Source organism: Aquarana catesbeiana, linkage group LG06, assembly GCF_042186555.1.
Source record: "Aquarana catesbeiana isolate 2022-GZ linkage group LG06, ASM4218655v1, whole genome shotgun sequence".
Classification (NCBI taxonomy): domain Eukaryota; kingdom Metazoa; phylum Chordata; class Amphibia; order Anura; family Ranidae; genus Aquarana; species Aquarana catesbeiana.
Window position 1 is genome coordinate 78,946,990 of NC_133329.1, and position 23,704 is coordinate 78,970,693.

General features: G+C 44.1%; 1 protein-coding gene across 1 annotated transcript in view; it reads right to left on the bottom strand.

Moving 5' to 3' along the window:
- Nucleotides 1–23,704, bottom strand: part of RHOT2 (ras homolog family member T2) — a 56,732-nt gene that overhangs the window by 28,598 nt on the left and 4,430 nt on the right. Inside the window, exons 2-11 of the mRNA XM_073636286.1 lie at nt 18,296–18,354; nt 16,422–16,503; nt 14,151–14,194; nt 13,290–13,343; nt 11,942–11,994; nt 11,742–11,850; nt 11,542–11,643; nt 9,438–9,536; nt 7,974–8,082; nt 5,555–5,675 (exon numbers count right to left, since the gene is read on the bottom strand). Of these exons, the coding sequence (XP_073492387.1) occupies nt 5,555–5,675; nt 7,974–8,082; nt 9,438–9,536; nt 11,542–11,643; nt 11,742–11,850; nt 11,942–11,994; nt 13,290–13,343; nt 14,151–14,194; nt 16,422–16,503; nt 18,296–18,354 (832 nt within the window). The remainder of the gene's footprint in view (nt 1–5,554; nt 5,676–7,973; nt 8,083–9,437; nt 9,537–11,541; nt 11,644–11,741; nt 11,851–11,941; nt 11,995–13,289; nt 13,344–14,150; nt 14,195–16,421; nt 16,504–18,295; nt 18,355–23,704) is intronic.

A 23,704-nucleotide genomic window follows, 5' to 3' on the forward strand; every position in this document is an offset into this window, starting at 1 on the left:
GCTGTCCTGCCCCTGCTATTGACAGCGCTGGTCTGGCATCTCTTGGAATTTACAGGCTGGTTCTCCTGTCCTAAGGATGGGAGAAATCAGTCTGTTTTTTCAGTAACTGAGAGTCTTGGTGGAGTCCTTCCTGCAACTCGCTCTTCTCCCTGCCAATGAGGATGCAGGGGAAGGAGCAGATCGGACGCCCGTGGTTATGTGAGCGCTCGCATTATGCAGTGTCAGCGAGCAGAGGGAGGGGGGAGGAATCACCCGCAGTAGCTGACTGGGGACTCTCTCCCTCTCAATAGAGACTGTGTTGCTCCAGCAGAGGCCCGAGTAAAACGCAGCGCATCCGCTACAAATGCAAACAAAAAGACATTACCTTTTTGTAAAAAAAAAAAAAAAAAAATTTTTTTTTTTTTAAATTAACCCTGGCAGTGCAGGGCACAGCCCCACTGCAAGGGATCAGTTTTTATTTGTCCAGAGTCGGGCTTTAAATTAAATGAAAAAACAGGCATCACAGGTCGTAACACTCTTCTTTTTTTTTTTGGTTATTTTATGGTGCACGTTTGGCATGCAGTTTTGTGCATTGCACTGCGAAAAAATGCAACATGCCAACATTTGCCTCAACACACACCACACTAGTGTAGCATGAACAGGGCACATTGACATCAATTGTTATCCTTGTGTTGATCAGCGCAGATCAAATCACAGTGTGAAGAAGACCCTAGATGTTTTCACACATCCTTATAACATCATCTTTACACTCATTTTCTAAAGTGATATTAAAGGCGGATTTAAATTTTTTTTGAAATATCAAAGATGTCATACTTACGCACTCTGTGCAATGGTTTTCCACAGAGCAGCCCCGATCCTCCTCTTCTAGGGTCCCCCAGTGGCGCTCCTGGCCCTTCCCAACCGCCAAGTGCCCCCATAGCAAGCAGCTTGTTATGGGGGTCACCTGAGCAGGCTCACTCCTGAACCGATGCTCTGTGTGTCCATTCACAGAGGGAGCGTGGCTTGGCCCCGCCCATGCTCTATTCTCATTGACTGTGATTGACAGCAGTGGGAGCCAATGGCTCCTGTTCTGCTGTCTCAGCCGATGAGAAGGAAGAGACCCAGGAAAGTCGCTATCGTGCACATCGCTGGGTAAGTATTGGGGGGGGGGGGTTCCACACAGAATGTTTTTTACCTTGATGCAGAGAATGCATGAAGGTAAAAACCTTAAACCTTTACAACCACTTTAAGGCTCAGATGAAGCCTCACATCTTATTTTTTTTATAGTCCTTATCTCCACATTACAATCTGTAAATGGCTTTGCTAGGAAATACCCTTTTCTCTCAATAAAATGCTACGTCCAGCACTTCTCCTCTGATGCTCTGTGCTAAGTGACAGCCACAACCCTCAGCATAAGTGTCATCACATCGACTTGTATTGCAGTGGAAGAGAGAGGGCATGTCTATCGAACTGCTACTAAGTGCTAATCACAGAATGTCAGGACCTGAATCTGAACCTGCAACCTCTGCTGTATCTGGCAGTAACTCTTCTTGCTGAGCCACCTGAGATTCTGTACAGCTCTCTTCACAATTCCTTGGACAATCTGGTCTTGAACATTGTTTCTGGTGAACCTTGAACTCTTTGCTCCTCCCATGAACTTCCAGTTTAGGCCATACCTTTGCCCTTCCTGCTTGCCAGATTATTGTGCTCTCTCCAGCAAATCAGTAGCAAATCTATCTTGTCACTCTTGCTACTGTCCATATCTTCACTGCCACTCGTTACCGACCTTTGGCTTGTTTACCGGCTACATTTCTGCTTGATCCCTACCTGCAACCACCTGTTCCAGACCTTTGGCTTGTTCCTAGACTATGCTTCTCCTTGATCCCTACCTGCACCCACTTGTTACCGACTTTTGTCTTGTTCCTCGACTATGCTTCTACTTAATCCCTACCTGCTATATTTTCTACTGGACCCCGGCTTGTCCACCTCCTGGTGAGGCGATCCTGAGAACTGTGACCTTATACTAACATGCAGCAAAACCCATCTCCACCATCAGGAGCTCTGGTGAACACCGGTTAGTGCTTAGATACTGCAGCTAGAGTGAGCCCGCAGGAGGAAGCCTGAAGTGACTACCCCTGTATTTCTATCAGGTTAGATTTCTATATATTTTTTGGAAGGAAGGGTGGGATGTGTTTCTTGTTTCAATTTAGGTGTACTGAACCTTCAATGAAAAGCAGGGACACATTCATTGACATAAAGAGTAAATGAGGACTCTGTTCCCACTCACACAACCAATATGCAGGAACAGGTGCTGTAACGTCTGTAGTATGTGTGAAGAAACTGTATAAACAGATGCTGCAGTTCATAGCAGATCTGCACTTGCTCTGTAAAATCTTCAAGTAAATATATTAGTAGTTCACACAATCTCTAGATGAAGATGCTGCAGTCACAATTCTTCGCCCACTACAGGCTGTATACAAAGAGAATGGTTCTATGCGTCTGGAGTGCTGCCAACGGAGTAGGTAGCTACAACTCACAGCAGAGGATCGGAATGAAAAGCCACTGCATTCTAATGATTCCACATGGAGATGTGCTGTTTGAAGTCATTGCCGCTATCAGTATTGAGACATTTATTTTACTAATTTCCCATGACAAAATAAGCCAGATCTAATACAGATCTGACTGGTTATTATTTTAGTGAGTCCACTTAAAGCTGTATTAAACCCAAAACCAAAAATGTAATATATTGCTGCATTCGTTTTCTTTTTATAGGCTTTATAGGCCCCAACTGTTTTTACCCGATGATCTGGCCAGTAACACACCTCCTGTATTAGAGTGCCCCCACTCTGAATGAAGGAGCACTTTTGGACATAAGCATTGTTTGTGACGCAACGTGTAGGACAGAGCCTGGGTGATCATGGACTAGAAGTGACATTATGGTATGCATCAGCGGTATTTCTTAAGCTTTTAAGATTAGCAAGTGTTTCTTTAATATGATGTGAGTGCGGTTTTGTAGAATAAAGTGCGAGTTTCTTTTGTACTACACCATTGGAGGCTTTCTTTACTCTTTTTGGCATGGCACAACTGATAGAAGTGATACAGCTAGAAGTGATAGAGCATGCCCGAATGAGTATTAGGCAGCCTTAAAAAGGGCTTGCATCCAAGTTTCCTGGAAGATAACTGATGGGAACCCTAGTGGACAGGAGGTCCTGGGGAACTTACTATAAGTGTGCAGAGGGGCACTCATACATCAATGAGAAACTGGTGGAAACATCACATAAGATTTCTAAAGTGAGAGCATTGTTAGCACTGAGGTTGTACAATGAGGAAGGATCCTGTTACGGCACTTTTATTTTTACTGGTTCCTGAGCCATTTACAGTGGAAGGTGCATGAGTTGTGTGTATTCACTGTTTATGGCCATGTGGCACCGATAGCAAGCACAGAAGTTTATGGACTATACACATATATGCCTGGGACAATTTTTCAGCACTGTATTCCTATATGAAAATTTGACCTTACTGTGTGTTAATTACTATTTTTTTGGTTTATTTACACATTTTTGTGGTACTACTGATATGCACGCATGTGTGATTGAAAGTTAATAACAAGTGATATTTAACTATAGAACAATGGTAGGGCAGCATTATATATTTAACCACTTCAATACAGGGCACTTAGACACCTTCCTGCCCAGACCAATTTTCAGCTTTCAGTGCTGTCGCAGTTTGAATGACAATTGCGTGGTCATGCTACACTGTGCCCAAACTAAATTTTTATCATTTTGTTCCCACAAATAGAGCTTTCTTTTGGTGGTATTTGATCACCTCTGCGGTTTTTATTTTTTGCTAAACAAATAAAAAAAGACCGAAAATTTTGAAAAAAATAAAAGTTTTGCTTTTGTTTCTGTTAAAAAAATTGTAAATAAGTAAGTTTTCTCTTTCACTGATGGGCACTGATAAGGCGGCACTGACAGGCACTGATACGGCGGCACCGATGAGGTGGCACCAATGAGCGGGCACTGACGATGGGCACTGATGGGTGGCACTCATATGCAGCACTGATGGGCATTGATAGGCGGCACTGATGGGTGGCACTGGGTGGCACTGATGGGTACTGATAGGCGACACTGATGGGCAATGAAAGGCGGCACTGCTGGGCACTGATAGGGTGGCGCTGATAGGCGGCACTGCTGGGCACTGATACGCGGCACTGAAACGCGGCACTGATATGAGGCACTGATGGGCATCCCTGGTGGCACTGGCAGTGGTAGGCATTGAAGTGGGCACTGACTGGCAGCTGCCTGGGCACATATTGGCAGCTGCCTGGGCACATAGTGGCATTTCCCTGGTGGTCTAGGGGCATACTTGGTGGTCCAGTGTGGATCGCTTCCCTGGTGGTCCTGGGCGGCTTCCCTGGTGGTCCTGGGTAGGATCCGAGGGGGTGCTGTGCTGATAAACAATCAGCGCAGACCCCCCCGTCAGGAGAGCAGCCGATCGGCTCTCCTCTACTCGTGTCTGTCAGACGCGAGTAAGGAAAAGCCGATCACTGGCTCTTCCTATTTACATTGTGATCAGCCGTGATTGGACATGGCTGATCACGTGGTAAAGAGTCTCCGTCAGAGACTCTTTACCTAGATCGGTGTTGCAGGTGTCAGACTGACACCCCGCAACAACGATCGCCACGATACGTGCCCCCGGGGGCGCGTAGCGGCTCGATATTCCTGATCACGTCATATGACGTCCGATCAGGAATATCAAACCACTTTGCCGCCGTCATTCTGTAATAGGGCGGGCGGCAAGTGGTTAAAGCAGAACTTCACCCCTCCACTGCCACATTTGGCACCTTTTGGGAGGAGCTGGTACCTGGTTTTGACAGATACCCGGCTCCCACTTCCGGTCAGATGCGCTGTGGCCATATGAGCTGGAAGTTCAGCCCCCCTCCTTCCCCTGCAGTCTTTTGGGACACATCACAGGTCCCAGAAGACTATGGGATCATTCACAAGGCGCAGCCGCCCACACACAAGGAAACTGGTTGTGAAGCCACAAGGCTTCACAGCCTGTTTCCCTTACTTGAGATGCCGGAACCTGCACCAAAAGCCAATTGAAGAATCAGTTTGGGTGAGGACATCACTTGATCCCTGGACAGGTAAGTGTCCTTATATTAAAAGTCAGCAGCTACAGTATTTGTAGGGGGGAAGCCTGGAGCTTCTTTTTAATTATTTTTGTTTACATATTATTGTGGGAACACAATAAGTGTTAGCTGCTACTTTAGTATTGTTTATTGTTGTCTTTTGATTTATTTTTTTTTTTTAATACTCTCATCCTCACATTTTTTGTTTTTACTATTTTTCAGCATTACTGGAAACAGAAAACAAGGAATATATGTGTGTCAAAAACAAAATGCAACTTTGCTGTTCTTCATGAATGGCCCCCCTGGTATTTCCAAGTTCTGAATTTTAGAAATGTAGTTATAAGCATAATAATTCAGGAATAAATCTACACAGAAAGAGAAAAGACAGTTGGATGAAATGAAATCACTCACAGTCAGCATAGAAAATGAGGAATGGGAACTCACGGAGGGTAGAGGTAGTCGTCGGTAAGTTCCAGCGAATCGTCGTATCCAAAACGGCGCAGTATGGTCCACGTGGTCTCGTGGCGTCCCCGCTGGATAAACAGGGTGTTGAGAAAGAGGAAACCTGAAGAGAAGAGAAATTGTAAAATTGGGAAACCAAACAACAACAAAAAAAAAAAAAAAGAAGAAGAGATGGTGATGTGTGTAATGGACTGTGTGCTTCCAATCAGTTTCTTTTGCAAACACAGTGAAGAGCAGAAGTACACGGAAGACAATGAGGCTTCCAGCTGGCCTAAACCAAACCTCTACTGAGAGAACATGGAGCTTCCGTTGACAGCTTCTTCTGAAAAAGTGTTAGATTATTATTATTATTATTATTACAATGATAGAGACAGAATATCAACCAAAAATCCAGAAAAAAACACAATACAAATGTTATAAATTAAAATTACAGTTCAGCAAGTGAAATAAGTATTTGATCCCCAAGCAAAACATGACTTAGTACTTGGTGGAGAAACTCAGGAGGGATTTTGGTCCACTCTTCTTTACAGATCTTCTCTAAATCCTTAAAGCGGAGTTCCCATTATAAAAAAAAAGAATTAAAAGTCAGCAGCTACAAATAATGCAGCTGCTGACTTTTAATAATCGGACACTTACCTGTCCCAGGGTCCAGCGATGCGGGGGATCGAAGCCCCGCTCGTCTACCCCTCCGCTCGGCGGCGCCGGCATTTTAACTGTGGGCGCCCAGCTGTGCCTTCACAGCTGAGCACCCACTGCGCATGCACGAGCCGCGCGCAGTGACTGGCCGCGCAATCATCTGGTACCTGTCACATGTCCCAGATGATTGCCTAGAGGGAGGGGGGAGAGGTGATCTCCCTTCCTGCTCCGAGGGAAGTTACGTCAGGAGCCCAGGTGCTGAAGGAGGCAGACTACGAGGGACCCCCTAGCAACAGGCATTTAGGAGGGGAGTAAAAAAAAAAATTCTCCAAATGTTTTTTTTTTTTTTTAAGCACATTAATTATTATTATTATTTTTTTTTTTTTGAGGTGGAACGCCACTTTAAGGTTTCTTAGCTGTCGCTCGGCAACTTGAAGTTTCAGCTCCCTCCATAAATTTTCTATAGGATTAAGGTCTGGAGACTGGCTAGGCCACTCCATGACCCTAATGTGCTTCTTCTTGAGCCACTCCTTTGTTGCCCTCCCTCCTGAGATGTGTGCAAACCTGGTCACCAACTACAAGAAATGTCTGACCTCTGTGCTTGCCAACAAGGGTTTCTCCACCAAGTACTAAGTCATGTTTTGCTTGGGGATCAAATACTTATTTCTTAGTTCTCACTGAACTGCAACTTAATTTATAGCATTTGTGTTATGTGTTTTTTTTTCCTGGAATTTTGCCTGATATTCTGTCTCTATCATTTAGACTCTTAATTTCTTGGTAAGTGGGCAAACTTACAAAATCTACAGGCGATCAAAGTATTATTTTCCCCACTGTAGCACCAACAGTTTGCATGTGATTATCATACTATCCCAATGGCTTCAATACTTCCTGAGGCATTGATTTAGAGCAAGCTTTCAGATCAAGAGTTCTGACATGACTCTCGCTTTGTAATCATAATGCTTGTTCTTGTTAGTGACACCTAACGTACTGAAGGCACTAACATAAGGGTGGCACTTTGAAGCGCTGCGGTGACTTTTTAGTATACAAGATTCTAAAATACAACTCAATCTGGACAATAGACAACGTGCTTCTGCTGCTTTGTTGCTTTCACACCTAGCGCTACTTGTGCAAATAGCCAACCTTTGGCAAATCGCGGGTGCAATGTCCAGATCCTGAAGACAGTCAGTGTAGCTGTCTGTCCATACCTCCGATACGGGCAGACAGTTACGGAATGACAGGAAGCTCAATGGACCAGGAGAGTGCTCAGCAGCGCCCTGGTAGTTACTTGAGAACTACAAGCCGTCAGCCAAAAAGGCTGTTGGCACTTGTAGTTCATTCATTCGCAGAACTGTGAATGCATTACACAGCTGTGTGGGTGGAGACCCGCGCAACGACGTTCTTTTCAAATTCTGACAGTGGGTGCAGTGAGAATATCCCCGGCCCACTGTCACAGGGTTGGGGGGGGCTGCAGGAGCGGAAACATTTTATATGTTCCACCCAAAAAACGGGTGGGAATATGTAATATGTTCCCAAAGGTGAACTTATCCTTTAACTAGGTGACTGTGTTGAAATATAATGAATGGACTCTACGGATAAAAACTGAGCTGTCTTGACTGCCTTGTAACATCCACCAGGTCCATGGGATAGCTCAAAAAAAATGCTGGTGCATTGCTGTACACAGAGATATTACATCTATCTTTGGCAGGACACATGACGTCCTTAAAGTTTTTATTTCATCATCCTTCAGTTGCGTCATTACCCTTACCATTTAGCGTCAGTCCGTTGTCACGTACGCCATCTGCTGTGTTCTTTTTTACAACCATCTTCACATCTTCTAAGGCTTGAGGTGCCAGCGGGTTCCCAAAGCAGGACTGCTACCTCCCGAAAAACAGGTCATATATTATTATACACAAATGCATAAATAACAAAAAATGGATACTTTAAAACCTACTTTTCATCCCTCTGGCGGATCGGATGAGAAGGGATAGGCGGAGCTCTGACAGATTCGTCCCTGCAAGTGAGCAGAGACGGACCTGTCATCCGCCGGCTCAGCAGGGATCAACAGAGCGCTCTCCGCTGAGCAAGCGGAGCCCGTAAAAACAGACAGCCCCGTGTGAAAGGGGCCTTAACCAGTTTCTCTTTTACAGTTTTAATAGTTGATGATTAGTTGCTATGAGTACCATAAGTGTTTCTCCTGAACTATAGATTTGGATAGTTTGGATCCACCCCTCTTACAATAATTTCTTTCTTCTGTTGCAGACTATTTGAGCAGTTCTAAACCTTAATGGATTCCTTATGATGGTTAGGCAAGATAAGCTTATACTTAAATCTCAATCCAAAAGAGGAAGCTCCGCTTGTCTGCGGGTACCTGGTTTTGAAGTTTTTCCCCTACTCCTACCCCCGCAGCCAGCCCATTCAAAGCGCAGCATGCTTCGTGCATGCACAGTAGGAAACCGGATTTGAAGCTGAAAGGCTTTACTGCGAGTTTCCCTTAATCAAGATGGCGGCACCAGCATCCGATAACCGATTGAAAAATCGGCTCGAGTGAGGACACTGCTGGATTCCAGGACAGGTAAGTGCCCTAATAGTAAAAAGTCAGAAGCTACAGTATTTGTAGCTACTAACTTAAAAAAAATTTTTTGAGGGAGCCTGGAGCGCCTCTTAAAATATAATTCTAAGCAAAACTTTGATTCTAGCTTTGGATAAAGCATTGTAGCGTTAGAACCCCCTCCCTAATGTGTCCAAAACATTAATAAAAAAAAAAGTTATAATTTTGCAAAAATAAGTTCACATATCACGTAGCAGGAGCGAGCGTTCCAGCTAAGCGACTGTCACACAATTCTGCATGTCACATAGGGCAGGACTGTTCACTTGAATGGACTTCCCTATGTGCGTTTGTCATCCGAAAAGAAGCTACTGCTCCTTTTTGGGTGACATGCTTCATGCAGTTTATAAAAGGCATGGTTTGCCGCATGTCAATTGTGGCAGAATCGCATTGAGGTTGGTGTGCCATAGAAGGACAATGGCACCCAAACGTGATTTTCAAGATTTGCAGCAAGTGCCACGCGTTTTGGAGTTGTGGGCAAAATCGCTGCGAACTGCCCACAATTCCAAATCGCAAAGTGTGACTGGGTCCTAAGGAAACTAAGCAAAATGGCAGACACAGCAACAAAAAAGCATAACAAATGTGGCTTATAGTAGATGAGCATATCAAGGCCTGGGATGATACCTGGAAATAGTTGAGCTCATCATCGCTCAGGATCTGGTTGTTGTCCTGATCTGAGATAGTAAAAATTCGAGTCAGGGCTTTCCTGCACTGCGGTCTCAGCTACAGAGACAAAACAGACATTGTATAAATATTAATTATACTCAGACACCAACAAAGTAAGATCATTAGCAGCCTTGCAGCTGAAAGACATCGGATGAACAAGCCTTGTTCTAGAACACTACCCCCAAACACCAACAAAATCATACATTACATACACCAAACTCATACTATTACAACTCACAAACAAGGCCAAGTGGTGTAGCTATGAGAACTATAAAGCGGTCTAAAAGATCCTATCTGATAATATGAAAGAGAAAGTATAACCCAGAAGGTAATGGTGATAAAGGAACCAAAAAGCCCTCTACTGACATTTTTTTTAGATATGTGATGGAATAAGGCCCCTCTCACATGGGTGATCCAATCTGGTCCACCTGTCAGTTTTTTAGGTGGACCTGATTGAACAGTTCATTTATCACAACGTACAGGCAGCTGTAAACCGACTTGTGTCTGTTTACACCTAGCCTACCTCAGGGTCCGATCCGGTAAAAAATAATAGAGGGGGATCTGTCCTCTTCCATATGGACGGATCGGAAGGTAGTTGGGTGTAAGCGAACAGTGAGGTCTGTCTAGCCCCAGCCACCCATAAAGCAGAGCGGGCTCTATCCATGTCCACTCTGCAGAATCTGAGCAGACATGGATGTGTCATCCGTCCACTCTTGCTCTGATCGGCAGGGGTCTGCAAGCGGATACCTTGATAATCAGAACATAATCCGCCCATCTAAAAGGGGTCTAAAGCTGGCCATACATTAACCACTGCCCATAGCATTTTCACCCCCTTCCCGATCATGTCAATTTTCATCTTTCTGATCTGTCACACTTTGAATGACATTTGTGCGGTCATGCAACACTGTACCCATATGAAATAATCTATCATTTTTGACAGATAAAGCTTTCCTTTGGTGATATTTAATCACCACTGGGGTTTTTATTTTTTGCTAAACAAAAAAATACGAAAATTTAAAAAAAATAAATAAAAAAAAAAAAACACACTTTTTTCTGAGTTTCTGTTATAAAATTTTGCAAATAAGTAATTTTTCTTCTTTACTGATGTCCACTACTGATGATCAGTGCCCTGATTATCTGTGTACATGTCCCCTGTCAGGATAGTTATCGGCTTTCCTCTCCTCATGCTGTGACAGCGTGTGAGGAAAGTACTACCGATAACCAGTAATTCTGTTTACACTGTGATCATTTGTGATTGGACACAGCTGATCACATGGTAAAGACCTGCTGTGATTGGCCCTTTATCACGATCTATGATTGGCTGTGTCTGAAGGACACAGCGATCACAGAGCCCTAGGATGTGTGCCCCAGGGGGCGTCTTTCAGCTATAGTGCGGTAAAGAAGTGGCTATACAATTTCCTTGTACAATTTCCTTTAGATTTACCTTCAACTATGTAGTGCAAGGGCCTGTCCTGATTGGATACAAATTGAAAGTGTTGTTTTAGCTTTGACCTCATATTATATGGTTTTTGGCAAATCTAAAGGAAAATCGTACAAATTGTATAATGTATAACCAGGCTAAGATTGAATATCTTATGTTGCAAGAAGCCTTTACTGTGCTACAGACTGGTTCAGTGGAGGCCTTTTCGGTTCGTTAGTTCCCACTCACAATAACCTTCTGAGTTATACTGTCTCATCTCAAGCCCTACTCCATTGAAGCCACTATTTTCTTGCACTGCACTTGCACTATGTAGTTTGGACTAACTTGATAATTTTAGGCTGTATCTGTACTATAAACCAGTGATTTTGACTGTAGAGTAAGCTATGGAGGCATAAGGGAATTATTTGCATGTCTCTGCCCACTATCCCGAAATCTAGAAATAGTCCTCCTTTCTATGGGATATGTGATGGAATGAGATGAGCGAATACCTTCTGTTCTAAGAAGGCTCTATACCTGGAGATATGGGTCATGAGGATCAGCATCATTTGGTTTTATTATATGTATTGCATGCAAACATCTCTCTGTAGATTCTTTTCATTTACAGTGCATTTCTTCATTTACCTGCTTTTCCTCTGGGTCATATAAAGGTGCAGTGGGGTGTAGTACGGCTTTCTGGGCATAGTAGAAGACTTCGGAGATGTTCTTGAGGTTTTTAGCTGAACACTGGAAAGTGAAGGAAAAAAAAAAAAAGAAAAAAAGGTGGTCACTCTTAGACTTCTACACCCAACAAAACACAACACATTTCACACCAAGATCTTCACCTCTACACATGTCTCGATCTCCGAGAACTGGTTCATGATGGGCAAAATGGACTCCATTGAACTGCCACACTGCAGGTCTGATTTGTTCCCCACAAGGATTATGGGAAGTCTGTATGGAAGACAAAATAGACCGATCGTTACGTTTTTTAGGAATAAAATATTAGTTGCAGTAGAGAGTGTGGTAAAACAGGTGTCTTTACCGAAAGTTGCGCTCTGCCCTGCCATTGACCATAGGAATCCACTTCGACGAGATCTAGAAAAGAAATCTTATTAAACAAACTCATTAGGGACCTTATACATATTATAACTTTTTACAATTTATGATGTTATATCCTTACTGCAGTTTTAGGGCTCATTTACACTTGCTTCAAAACGTGGCATTAGACACGGTTTTTTAAAGCACTCCAAACTTCAAAGCAAAGCGCCTGTCACTAAACAAAATTGTAACCTTACAGTCCTGTTCACACACTGTGCTTGCTTTGCTTCAAAAATTATACCCCATGTTGCTATCTTGGTACTTCAAAGTGTCTCTAAAGCCTAAATAGAAGTCTAGGGCAATACTCGCTTACAGCACCTACAGCTTTTAAAGAGGCTTTAATGCAGAGTTAGCCTTGCTTTGTTTTAGAGATATTGCAGGTATGAGATTTCCTAGGATGCACTGGGAAACCAAAAAGCGAACTGGAAAGTCGTCATCAGCAGTCACTTCTGGTTCAAGTGTATGTATTTTGGAAGTTTGTGGTGCAGATATCACATCTGGTGTGCAGCGTGGAGCGGCAGGAAGGTAAGCGGGGTCCAGATCGAAGTGGAGCAACTAGCAAACAGCGCACATGTTGTGCAACATGGAAAGGCTATAGGAGAAGGTGAGCAGGGACCAAAGAGATAGGACTGAGTGGCAGAGGATCAGCAGAGCTGGGGGACCAAAGCAGAAGAAACTAGCAGATGTCATACACGGTGCGCAGCATGGGAATAAAATAGCGGGAGGTGAGCAGGGACCGGAGTGAGAGGAGGATAAGCAGAGCTGGAGGTTACTACTGAGAGGGGGATCAGCAAAGCTGGGGGTACTACTGAGTCATCAGCAGAGCTGGGAGTAATACTGAGCAGGGGATCTGCTGAACGAGGGTACTACTAAGATGTGGGTCTGCTGTACAGGGGTACTAATAAGCTAGGGATCTGCTGAACAGGGGTACTAATGATGCCATGCAATCCTATACAGTGCGCTGCGATAAAATGCAGCACGTCTGCATGTTAGCACAGCTCCGGTCTGCGTTGCAGTGTGAATGGGCCACACAGGAAACAAGTGTTTTCTTTGCACCCTTGCACACCTTGTAGTGACAGGTGTTTTACAATGCAGTAAAACGCCTGTCACCGCACAGTGTATGAGTACAGCCTAAGTTGGCCATAGAGTTTGCATGTGTGGTAGAAACATTAAAATATTATCTGCTTTTGGGGAAGTAACTTGTAAAAACGGCTCAATGATTTGTACTGTACCATAGAATTCATTGACCCTATATAGATTAAACAACATTTTTTTTTTAAGGTAGTGCTTACCTTCTCAATGGTATTTAAATCTGTGACATCATAAACAACGCACACAACGTTCGCCTGCAGAGGGAAAGAACTTCAGATTAATGAAGTGGTAAGTTAGAAGAGGAGCTTGGTAAAAGGCAAGTGAAGAAACAGAGAGAGAGAGAGAGAGAGAGTGAATATAAAGATAAATACAGATAAAAGATTTAAAAAAGAACAGATACAGAAAAATAGAGAAAAAGAGGGGGAGAGGGAGAGAAAGAAAGTGAGAAAGGAAGGGAATGGAAGAGAAGGAGAAGAGGATAGAGAGGAGCATTCTCTTTAAATTGGGGTGCTCAGCAAACACTCTGTGCATGTCCCAGACGCCTGCCACACAGGAACTTGAGAATGAGGTGGTAAGTCAGAAGAGTAGCCAGATAAAATATAAAGTGAATAACTGGAGAAAGAGAGAGATAAACAAATCCAGGGAAAAGGAAAGAAGAAATGTGAGAGAGCAAAGAAGAAGGTACGGGAGAAAAAGAATCAGAAGCAGGCAGGAACGGGAAAAAGAAAAAAATGAGCGAAAAAAGAAAAAGGAACAGGGAGAAGGAGAAGAGAACAAAGTAATAAAGAAATTCTCTTTAAATTGAGGTGGTCAGCAAACAAACTGTCTGTGCATATCACAGACCCCATGCTAAACATCCCCCCCAACACAGGAAGCAATGTATTGAGCATGTATTGCAAAGAGCTGACTTTGCACTGTGGCACTCTTACATCCTCAGGCTGTGCCTAATTCCATCAGCCTACTTACTAAGCCAGGAGATTCTCCCAGCAGGTGAATATGAACACTGCATTCATAAAAAAACATTACTTTTGTTAGTAAAACCCAGAGTACATTTTACTCACCTTTGCAATCTCTCCCCTGAGCTCATCTTCTGTCTGTTCCATTTCTGCAGTCACAGGGAGAAGATAGTTAGCAGCATCCATAAAAATAAACAAATTGAAAAAAATCGGCTAACCTACATTCACACTAGCTGCATACTACAACAATTTATTTTAGCATGTTATCTAGTGCAGGGATCCTCAAACTACGGCCATCCAGCTGTTGCAGAACTACACATCCCATGAGGCATTGTAAAACTCTGACATTCACAGACATGACTAGGCATGAAGGGAATTGTAGTTCCTGAACACCTGGAGGGCCGCAGTTTGAAGACCCCTGATCTAGTGTCTGCTGTGTGATGGCGGTGGAAGGCATTGCTTTGCATTTTTAGAACGCAATGTACGGCTTAAACTTTTTTTTTTGTTTGTTTTAACCTTTATGGAAATGACATTTCATTGTCTATCTACTGCAATGGAGAGACAGTGCGGTGACTGGTCAGGTGAGCTCCAGTGCATTTCGGGAAAAATGTCTGCATGTTTTTTCAAAGCACTGCTATCAACCTGATGAGTGTTGCAGTGTGAACAAAGTACACAGAAAATAGCTGTTTTCTATGTGCCCTTGTGGTTGCTGGGATTGATTCGATATGGAAAAATGCCAGCCACCACACATACAAAGCTTTCTCTAATTGGACTAAGTAAGAAATCATGATGTCACAGTCCTCTTATCCACTGAGAAAGATGCAAAGCATTCTCTGAATGAGAGTCGTGACGAGCGACCCCCTGTGGTTACTATGCAGAAGACCAGCTGCTCATCACGGCAACCACAAGAAGGCAGTCATCACTGTGATAGTTCCGGCCACTACAGTGATTTACAGCTTCCACACAAGCAGATCAGGCATCACATACGCATACTTACATTGTACCAAGCTGGCCCAGCGACAGTATGCCAAATATATCATCCCTGGAGCTAAGCTTTAGTTGTGCCTAATCTGTACTCTGACCAAAACAAACATTGTGTCTTTAAATTCCTAATTTTAACATTTCCTGTGCCTTAACCACTTAACGACTGACCGCATTGTACTGCTGTAGGCAGCGACTTACTGGTAAGGCTGCCTACATTCAGGTTTACAGCACACGCATGCACACCACCCTCCCGGCTCCCGCTGAGATTGTACACAGTGGGAGCCTATCAGTAAGTCCCGGCCAATGATTCACACCCGAGACCTGCTGATCAGCTGTGTGTACATTCACAGCTGAGAGCTCTGTGTTGGCATTCATACTCTGTACACAGGGAGCGAATGGTCAGTTTTTCATCTCTGCAGTGCAGGGATAAGAAACTGAGAGATCTATTAGTAAAACAGCAGCACACTATACATTGTTAGGCACATATTTAACCCCTTGATCGCCCTAGATGTTAACCTTCTGGAGTTGAAGTGGTTAAGCTTGTATATGTGAGGTGTGAGACCTAAGGAAGTGCTGCCTCTGACCGCTAGTCTCAACAGAGGCAGAATAATGCCGCGTGCACACGGTCGGATTTTCCGACGGGGAATGTTTGATGGGAGCTTGTTGTCGGAAATTCCGACTGTGTGTAGACTCCATCGGACATTTTCTGTCCAAATTTCCGACAAACAAAATTTGAGAACTGGATCTCAAATTTTCCGACAACAAAACCCGTTGTCGGAAATTCCGATCGCGTGTACACAATTCTGACGCAAGAAGTTCCACGCATCTCGGAATCAAGCAGAAGAAACGCACTGGCAATTGAACTTCATTTTTCTCAGCTCGTCGTACGTCACCGCGTTCTTGACGTTCGGAATTTCCGACAAGATTTGTGTGACCGTGTGTATGCAAGACAAGTTTGAGCCAACATCCGTCGGAAAAAAAAACATGGATTTTGTTGTCGGAATGTGTGATCGTGTGTACGCGGCTTAAGTTTTGTTTATGTTACTATTTTCTGATCACTGTTCTCTTTGCTGGAGAGGAAGCTGTACCTGAAAACCTGCAGTGCAAGTATCTCCCTGCTTCTGCTGAATCGGTTCTGTAGCTCAGTGATTTCTATATTTAATACAGCTTCTTGAATATTCCCCCACTAGTCATCAGAGGTGTAACTCTGACATGAGGAAGCACAGCTCTGCCCATACCAGGACGACAACCTCCACACAGAGACTCCATGCAGAACAAGGAATGGTGTGTATGTCATGGTGAAAGATCAGCTGCAGGAGACCACAGGCCATATTGATGGCTAGTCCGTTGCCCACTGCTTGTAGTTTCCACTTGCAGTTTTTTGATTTATACCTGAAAAATCCACAATGTGTGTTGGCACTTTTTCTGGGGTCACATCAGCCGGTATGGTGATTTCCTCCGCTCGAGCTGGAACCTACAACACATATTTATGAATTTCTAATTACATGGGACTCAGGTGGCACCAAATGAAATAAATGGCAGAGACAACAAAGCCAACATCCAAAATAAGCTTATTTCTAAATAAAAAAATAAAAAGCACATGCAAAACAAATAAAGTGTGTTTTATTTATGTATTTGCTGCTTGCTCAGAATCCCATAGTAATGGGGCATTCATTTTCTTTTTTGCATACCAGTGATCATTTAGAGGGAGTTAGCTTGAAGCGGTTTTAGGGGGTTCTTGCTTTGCCCAGGTTTGGACCAACACAGATACACTATATCACCAAACGTATTGGGACGCCTGCCTTTACACGCACATGAGCTTTCATGGCATCCCAGTCTTAGTCCGTAGGGTTTAATATTGAGTCGGCCCACCTTTTGCAGCTATAACAGCTTCAACTCTTCTGGGAAGGCTGTCCACAAGGTTTAGGACTGTGTCTATGGGGATGTTTGACCATTCTTCCAGAAGCACATTTGTGAGGTCAGGCACTGATGTTGGATGAGAAGACCTGGTTCATAGTCTCCACTTTAATTCATCCCAAAGTTCTATGGGTTTGAGGTCAGGACTCTGTGCAGGCCAGTCAAGTTCCTCCACCCCAAACTCACTCATCCATGTCTGTATGGGACCTTGCTTTGTGTACTGGTGTGCAGTCATGTTGGAACGGGAAGGGGCCATCCCCAAACTGTTCCCACAAAGTTGGGAGCATGAAATTGTCTAAAATGTCTTGGTATGCTGACAACTTAAGAGTTCCCTTCACTGGAACTAAGGGGCCAAGCCCAACCCCTAGAAAACAACCCCACACCATAATCCCCCCTCCACCAAATGATTTGGACCAGTGCACAAAGCAAGGTCCAAAAAGACATGGATGAGCTTTTGGGGTGGAGGAACATGACTGGCCTGCACAGAGTCCTGACCTCAACCCAATAGAACAGCTTTGGGATGAATTCAAGCGCAGACTGTGAGCCAGGCCTTCTTGTCCAACATCAGTGCCTGACCTCACAAATGCGCTTCTGGAAGAATGGTCAAACGTTCCCATAGACACACTCCTAAACCTTGTGGACAGCCTTCCCAGAAGAGTTGAAGCTGCTATAGCTGCTGCAAAGGGTGGGCCGACTCAATATTGAACCCTACGGACTAAGACTAGGATGCCATTAAAGTTCATGTGCACGTAAAGGCCGGCGTCCCAATACTTTTGGTAATATAGTGTATGTCTCCTGGTGTCTGAAGACACAGCAGATTAGGTTGTAGATATACACCAGCCCCAACCCATCTATAGCTGTTCTCTCTTCTCTCCCCCAACATCCATAGGATAGAGGCAGTACCGGGGACCATTGCCTCCTGTTGCTGTCAATAAAATCCTGTGGGCAGAGCCACGCTGTGTATGTCAATGGACGCACAGTTTGGCTCAGGACCAAGCCCACAACTGCGCCCCCATAGGAAATAGCTTCAAATGGTGGCACACAGAGAAAATGAGGATCCCAAGCACTATTAGGGCACCCTGGAAGAGGAGGTTCGGGGCCACTCTGTGCAATATCATTACACAGAGCAGGTAAGTATACAATGTTTATCATTTTTTTTTTAAATTGGACTTTACAACTGCTTTAATTAAATGGGTTTAACAAGACTTTAATATGAATTAGCAAAAAGCCTCCCTCTCCCTGTTATTCTAGAATAAATAGGTCAGACACACGGTGTACACAGTCTGCTGGCAGCCAGGCAATTCCCAGAATCCTCAGCAAAAGGCAAACATGAACTGCAAAGCACGAACCTCGTCAGGGAATTCCTCTCCCACCAGAGCCATAATCAGAGACGTCTTCCCCACTTGGGCTGCAAAAAGAAAGAGAAGATTAATACAGAGCAAGATATAAAACTGCAGCTCGTGTGTTTTCTCCGAGTTATGGAGAACAATTCTCTTATATACTGCACTCTCCATGGACAGGAAACTCCAACAGCTGCACCAATTTCTGATAGAAGTGGAGCTTCCAGATACAAGAAGCAGTATTTATCAACCCTATGGGTCATGTAGAAGGGTGCTCGAGAATGCAGCCCTATAAAGGTACACAGGACACTTGTATCCTGAAGTGTCTGCTTATGTAATGTCTGTGCTGCTTGACAGGGTGCAATGGACCATTCTGTCGGCTGTACAGAGCCTTAAAGTGGTTGTAAACCCTTACATATACCCAGTGAAGTGACTGGCCTCGGGTGGTACACAGAGATAAAACAAATCCTCCTACATAAGTTGTACCTGTTTATCTGCAGTCCTATCTTCTCTACAGCTGTTCAAAATCCAGAATTTATATAGCTGTTCTGAGCTGTCAGAAAGCAGGGGGCAGAGAGTCAAAATTATACACTACAGAATTTAGTGAGAACTCTGAGAGCTTATTGGAGGGGAGAGGAGGGAAGGGACAGCTTCCCCCCCCCCCCCCCCAATCACACAGCAACAGAGCTAAGGTGGTCACACACAGGCTGTGTGCTGGAGGTCCCTCCTGTCCCCATTTTTTCTCTTGGTGTCAGGAAAAAACTTGTCAGGAGTGACTCACTATAGAGAAGTCTTCAAAATTCCACTCGCCTACTGGCCTAGTGGAAAATGATTGCTGGCGAGTGTGGAGTTGCCTTGGAGGGAGGGGGGGGGGCGAGAATTGCCGGCAGGCGGAGTTGAATGGGAGTTCCAGCAATTGCCCAGCGGAAGAGAGAGCCGGCCGGATCATCACAGAGCGGGGAACATCTCTGTAACAGCTTTCATTTGAATTGCCGAGTGTTCCTCACGCTCGCTGTCACATACAGCCCCGCCTCCTGGCCCGGGTACTTAGATAGACAGAATACTGGTCCAATGCCGGGACATGTGACGTATTTCAAAATACCCGGGCCAGGAGGCGTGGCTGTATGTGACAGCGAGCGCGGGGAACACTCTGCAATCCAAAAAAAAAAGTTGTTACAGAGATGTTCCCCGCTCTGCGATGATCTGGCCAGCAATCCTCTTCCTCTCTCTTCCCCTGCACAGATGAGGCGGCATTGATGGGCACAGGTGAGGCGGCATTGATGGACACAGGTGAGGCGGCATTGATGGACACAGGTGAGGCGGCATTGATGGACACAGGTGAGGCGGCATTGATGGACACAGGTGAGGCGGCATTGATGGACACAGGTGAGGCGGCACTGATGGACACAGGTGAGGCGGCACTGATGGACACAGGTGAGGCGGCATTGATGGACACAGGTGAGGCGGCATTGATGGACACAGGTGAGGCGGCACTGATAAAGTTATTGTTAATATTTTTGTAACTTAATGCATAAAACATTAAAGTGACATTTCATGAGATAATTTATGGGAGCGTGCTTAGGGGTGGGGCAGGGTAGGGGTTGGGTGGGGCAACTGGTGGCAGGTAACCCTTAAGGCCTGGCTAGTAGCTCAGGACTTGAAATTCTGAGCCCTGCTATAGAGGGATATGCTTTGTTCCTGTTTCATGTCTGAGGTTTACAACCACTTTAGGCTGGCTATACCCTCATAGATTTCTCCATCTATGCTAAACCATGCATATGGAAGAATCCCCACTGCCAGCTATTATATTCCGGCAGCTGAAAGCCGTAGCGGTCTGAATACCCAAACAGTGATTGCATCTGACTCCCTGCAGTCACTGTTCAGCTGACATTTTTCAACCCAGATGTTTTGATTTTTCTGTCCCAATATGTGTTTATTCAAAATAGTTCAAAAACCACAGTAACATACAGTGAGGGAAAAAAGTATTTGATCCCCTGCTTATTTTGTACGTTTGCCCACTGACAAAGAAATGATCAGTCTATAATATTAATGGTAGGTTTATTTTAACAGTGAGAGACAGAATAATGACAAAAATATCCAGAAAACTGTATTTAAAAAAAGTGAGAAATTGATTTGCATTTTAATGAGTAAAATAAGTATTTGACCCCTTCGCAAAACATGACTTAGCACTTGGTGGCAAAACCCTTGTTGGCAATCACAGGGGTCAGAGGTTTCTTGTAGTTGGCCACCAGCTTTGCACACATCTCAGGAGGGATTTTGTCCTACTCCTCTTTGCAGATCCTCTCCAAGTCATTAAGGTTTCCAGGCTGACATTTGGCTCCCTCCACATATTTTCTATAAGATTAAGGCCTGGAGAAAGCTAGGCCTCTCCAGGACCTTAATGTGCTTCTTCTTGAGCCACCTCCTTTGTTGCCTTGGCCGTGTGTTTTGGGTTATTGGCATGCTGGAATACCCATCCATGACCCATTTTCAATGCCCTGGCTGTGGGAAGGAGCCTCTCACCCAAGATTTAAAGGTACATGGTCCCATCCATCGTCCCTTTGATGCAGTGAAGTTGTCCTGTCCCAAAAACACCCCCAAAGCCTAAGGTTTCCACCTCCATGTTTGATGATGGGGATGGTGTTCATGGGGTCAAAGGCAGCATTCCTCCTCCTCTAAACACGGCAAATTGAGTTGATGCCAAAGAGCTTGATTTTGGTCTCATCTGACCACAACACTTTCACCCAGTTCTCCTCTAAATCATTCAGATGTTCATTACCAAACTTCAGACGGTCCTGTACATGTGCTTTCTTGAGCAGGGGGACCTTGCAGGCGCTGCAGGATTTCAGTTCTTCATTGTGTAGTGTGTTACCAATTGTTTTCTTGGTGACTATGGTCCCAACTGCCTGGAGATCATTGAAAATTCTCCCGTATAGTTCTGGGCTGATTCCTCACCGTTCTCATGATCATTGAAACTCCATGAGGTGAGATCTTGTATGGAGCCCCAGACCGAGGGAGATGGACAGTTATTTTGTGTTTCTTCCATTTGCGAATAATCGCACCAAATGTTTTTACCCTCTCACCAAGCTGCTTGCCAATGGTCTTGTAGCCCATTCCAGCTTTGTGTAGGTCTACAATCTTATCCCTGACATCCTTGGACAGCTCTTTGGTCTTGGCCATGGTGGAGAGATTGGAATCTGATTGATTGCTTCTGTGGACAGGTGTCTTTTATACAGGTAACAAGCTGAGATTAGGAGCACTCCCTTTAAAGCAGGCCATACACGGTCGAATTCCGAACGAATTTTCTTTCAAAATCAGAAAGTTCGGTTTTTTTTGTGATCCGATGACGCCACCATTGATTTTCGAAATTCGGCCGACCAAGCCTTCAATTTCACCGCATGTTGCTACAGAAAAGAATTTTCTTGGCCGGGAATCTTCTTTTCTCTCCGTAAATTTTCTTTTCTTATTACATTTCTCGCACGATTCTCCCATCATCGATTAGAAAATCGTTCGTTTTTCTAAAAATTTCCAACATGTCCGATTCCTCAAATTTGATTGCCGCACGAAAATCGGTCATTGTTGCAGCCCACTAATGGTGCGAAATTCATACGAAAATTCTTACGAAATTCGAACCGTGTATGGCCGGCATAAGAGAGTGCTCATAATCTCAGCTCGTTACCTGTATAGAAGACACCTGGAAGACAGAAATCTTGCTGATTGATAGGAGATCAAATACTTATTTCACTCAATAAAATGCAAATCAATTTATAACTTTTTTTTAAATGCCTTTTTCTGGATATTTTTGTTGCTGTCTCTCACTGTTAAAATAAACCTACCAATAAAATGATAGACGGATCATTTCTATGTCAGTGGGCAAATGTACAAAATCAGCAGGGGGTCAAATACTTTTTTTCTCCTCACTGTACATAAAGAAAGCGCTTCATCTCATAGAAATACATGTTATAATGTAAGAAGGTGACATGGGTATGGGAGATAAAACAGTAAAACGCAGTATGAAAAACGTATGTACGGTTCAACATCTAGAAACTGGCTGCCCAGGACCAATTATGTATACTTGGCACCCTTACAAAGTAGGCTCATGGATACCAGGTCCCAGGTAAGGAACATAATATACAATTACAATGCATCTCTCAAGGGTGTGTATGACATTTTAGAATCACACGTTGTTTACAAGGGACGCATACGAGCATACCGAGAATAATAGTAACCAAATAAATGTGCCGACTACAAAAACAAAAACTGTGCAAAAAAAAAAAAAAAAAATCATAAGGAGAGGAGAGAACAAGAACAGAAACAAATGAGAAAAACAAAAACAAAACAAAAAAAAAAAGAGAAAACACATTTTTGGCAAAGGTAGAACAAAGAAGGGGAAAGGGAAGGGTATAGGTCACAGTTGATCCCGGATGAGCCCCCAACCGGAGGAGATCCCTCAGTGGTAAGTACAAGTCTAGCAGACTAAAAAGACCAGATTGAGTCTTCAAGGTCTCCCCCTAAATATATAGATATCTAAGGGTACCATATATATTTTTTGGAAAAGTTTAAGTTGATCATGTTGAATAGCTGCCAGTTTCTCACTGAATAAGTACCATGCTATTTTTGTTGTTTTGTTGCACAATCATTAGAACCCCAGATTTCCATATCCTCCCTAGAGTTTGCCTGACGGCAGTAAACATGAACCATATCAGTTTAAATTGGTGAGAAGTGAAAGAGGAGGGTTTGAGGTTGAACAGGGTCTCATAAAGGGTTTTTAGGGATACTCCCCCCCCCCCCCAGACTGTATGGAATAGTTGGCACACGTTCGCTGCTTTTCATTTGAAGTGTGGCAAGCCTGGTAGTGCCAACAGGACCACCTACGGCTCCAATTAGAATTGGCCACAATGCAAGCCATGTATGGCCAAGCTTTACTTGCTTCAACTGAACCTGGAACAAAGGGCAGCGAGGCTTTGAATACCCATTACACCAGCCATACGCAGCTCAAAATTTGGCCGATTCCTGTGAATCGGCTGAAATTCTAGCTGTGGTTGGCCCCGTCAACACCAACCAGCTGGACAAACATTGAAGGAAAATTTGTGTCCTGCAACCAATTGTATGCAGTCACTGTTCAGGTATTAAGGCAGCCGCTGACAGCTGTCTGAACACAATATCCAAGAGGAGTGATTACTCTATCCATCCTATTTCTTGTGGATGGAGGAATCTATTAGATTTCAGACTGAATGAGAGAAACCTATGCAAGTATAGCTAGCTAAACCTAAAAGCCTCTAGAACAATGTTCTGTGTACATGTGCTCTGTGAACTGATCATAAACACACAAAGTAAACACGGGGGATTTTCCTTATCTGTTTCTGAAAACGCTGATCTGAAGACGGTCACATGTGAAAAGCATTGGTCACACAATTA